The 2,053-nt window shown below is 52.8% G+C and overlaps 2 protein-coding genes across 2 annotated transcripts; both read right to left on the reverse strand.

The window, feature by feature from the left end:
• Positions 1-520, reverse strand: Tco025E_09736 (uncharacterized protein; the record flags this gene model as incomplete). Its single annotated transcript, XM_029376545.1, has 1 exon — positions 1-520. A coding segment is annotated over one exon (520 nt), but the record flags the coding sequence as incomplete, so codon positions are not given.
• A 427-nt stretch (positions 521-947) lies between these two features.
• Positions 948-1,505, reverse strand: Tco025E_09737 (uncharacterized protein; the record flags this gene model as incomplete). The annotated part of the gene is made up of 1 exon (XM_029376546.1): positions 948-1,505. The coding sequence occupies one exon, from the start codon at positions 1,503-1,505 to the stop codon at positions 948-950; it is 558 nt and encodes a 185-aa protein (XP_029223342.1).
• Positions 1,506-2,053: the final 548 nt, after the last annotated feature.

A 2,053-nucleotide genomic window follows, 5' to 3' on the forward strand; every position in this document is an offset into this window, starting at 1 on the left:
GACGTTGCGTGCCTCCCGGGACTTGGTCTGGCGTCTGGTCTGGCACGCCACCGCGACCACGGAAGGACTGCTGACGTTGCGTGCCTCCCGGGACTTGGTCAGGCGTCTGGTCTGGCACGCCACCGCGACCACGGAGGGACGGCTGACGTTGCATACCTCCAATGGTGTTTGTTGCAGCGGAATCTGCCATGTTTCGCGAGTTTATGCGGCGAAGAGCAGATTGGGAAACTTGAGAGCGTAATCCAGTGTCCCGAATGGACGGCTGACGTTGCAGGCCTCCTGGTTGAAACTTGTCGGCGTTGGAAAGGGACCTCCCCGGTGCGACCGGATTGCGAAACGACTGGTCTCTGTCAAGTTCCCTTGGTGAGTGCTTCTTTCCACGTAGACAGCAAATAATACCGATGACGATTCCTACTAGAAGTGCGCCAGCTGCGGCAATGGCCGCAATTGCCCAAGCAGGCACTCCCTTCGATTTGCCTGTAGGCACCACGGTAGACGTGGGTGCTACGGTGCTCGTCATTTTTGCTCTCCCAAACCCAGTGATCTATCGCTGCACTCTTGTCAACTCAAGGAACTTGTACGGCCAAAGTGTCTTCAGTATTCCGCCAGCATTGGATAAACAGGGGGGGGGGGAAAGAGGGATAGAGAGAGAAGAGAAGTAATGCCGCACGCGACGCAAGAAGAGGGCCCAAAACAACAACAATATTAGATAAGAAGCATTGAAGAAAATGACCTCCGCACAATCATCATACAAAAAAAAAAAAAAACAAGCGTGCTATACAGCAAACCCCAAAGATTGTTGGCCCAGAGAGAACCGCAATTCGGGCCGCGACAGAGCCTCCTCCTCTCTCCGTTGATATGAGTAGGTTGCAGCGTAGACACGGTTGCCAAACGAGGAATAACGGCGCAAAATAGCCTTACTCCATTTTTCATCTGACATACCACACTCACTCGTAGCAGTACCTATCCATGGGACTAAGTTCTGTAATGACACCCCGCACAAACAAATTGGGATCCTTAAAGCGTTCCGTTGCTTTAGGAACACGACTCACACGCTCACGCCAGTGAGGCTCAAGTAGTAAATCCATCTCCGACTTGTAGTATGCATTGTTCGCCACCATAGTTGATGCCATGCCCCGTATGCTCAGCGCCTTTCGCATTTGCGAGCCTCGGTACACCTTTTGGATGTCAGGCTCCACGTCCAGCCATTTATACCCTGAATGAATCCGGCTCTCCCGAATTGTCATAACACCCTTCGTAGTGGCGTACAGAGTGAAGGTGCTCGGGTCCATGCGAACGTTTCGCCCTGGACGGTAGTCAGGCAACCTTGAGTGACGGTCCTGGCCGTAACGACGTCGCTGCTCCTTCAACTTCTCCATGGGCGTCACCGGGGTGCCCGGTATGACATGAAACAGTTTAGCCTTGCGACGGGGATGGCCCGCCTGGTTTTTTGCATTGCCCGCGGTAACTTTGCTGGCGAGACGAAGCGGCGACAGACGCAGCATTGGCGGTCGGCCCCACTAACACTACAACACACGCAAAAACGACAAAACCTACAACAATTGCCCCTAGCAACTGCTCTACGGCGCCAGCAGTGGGAACACATCCGTGAAATCCATACCACAAAAAAAAGGGGAAAAAAGCAACAACAACACGAATCAATAAAAAAAAAGCACAGTAGGATCTTCAAGCAAGACGGAAGTGGATATCCGTGTGCATCACCGACCTCTTCCTTCCACCTTCATCCGCAATTACTTTACTTCACAACGCGTTTAATGTCAGGCGCGCAATGTCAAACAGAGAATGAAAAAAAACAGTGGAGCACACAAACACTCAAGCAAGAAAGGGGAGGAGACCGATTTCGCGGTACGAGCCGATAATCCCCACATTCGCAAGAACGACGGCATTTCCTTTTCTGCAAGGCCCCTTCCTCTTCTTCTCCATCGGGTTACCGCAAGAACACGTGAAGCATCACCACCGTCCACAGGCAGCGGAAGTTTAGGCGCAGTCTCTTACGCCCCGCTCGTGTTGGCTGCAGTCGCTCCCACCTCAT

Source organism: Trypanosoma conorhini (assembly GCF_003719485.1).
Source record: "Trypanosoma conorhini strain 025E chromosome Unknown Tco_14.4_contig_01255, whole genome shotgun sequence".
Classification (NCBI taxonomy): Eukaryota; Euglenozoa; class Kinetoplastea; order Trypanosomatida; family Trypanosomatidae; genus Trypanosoma; species Trypanosoma conorhini.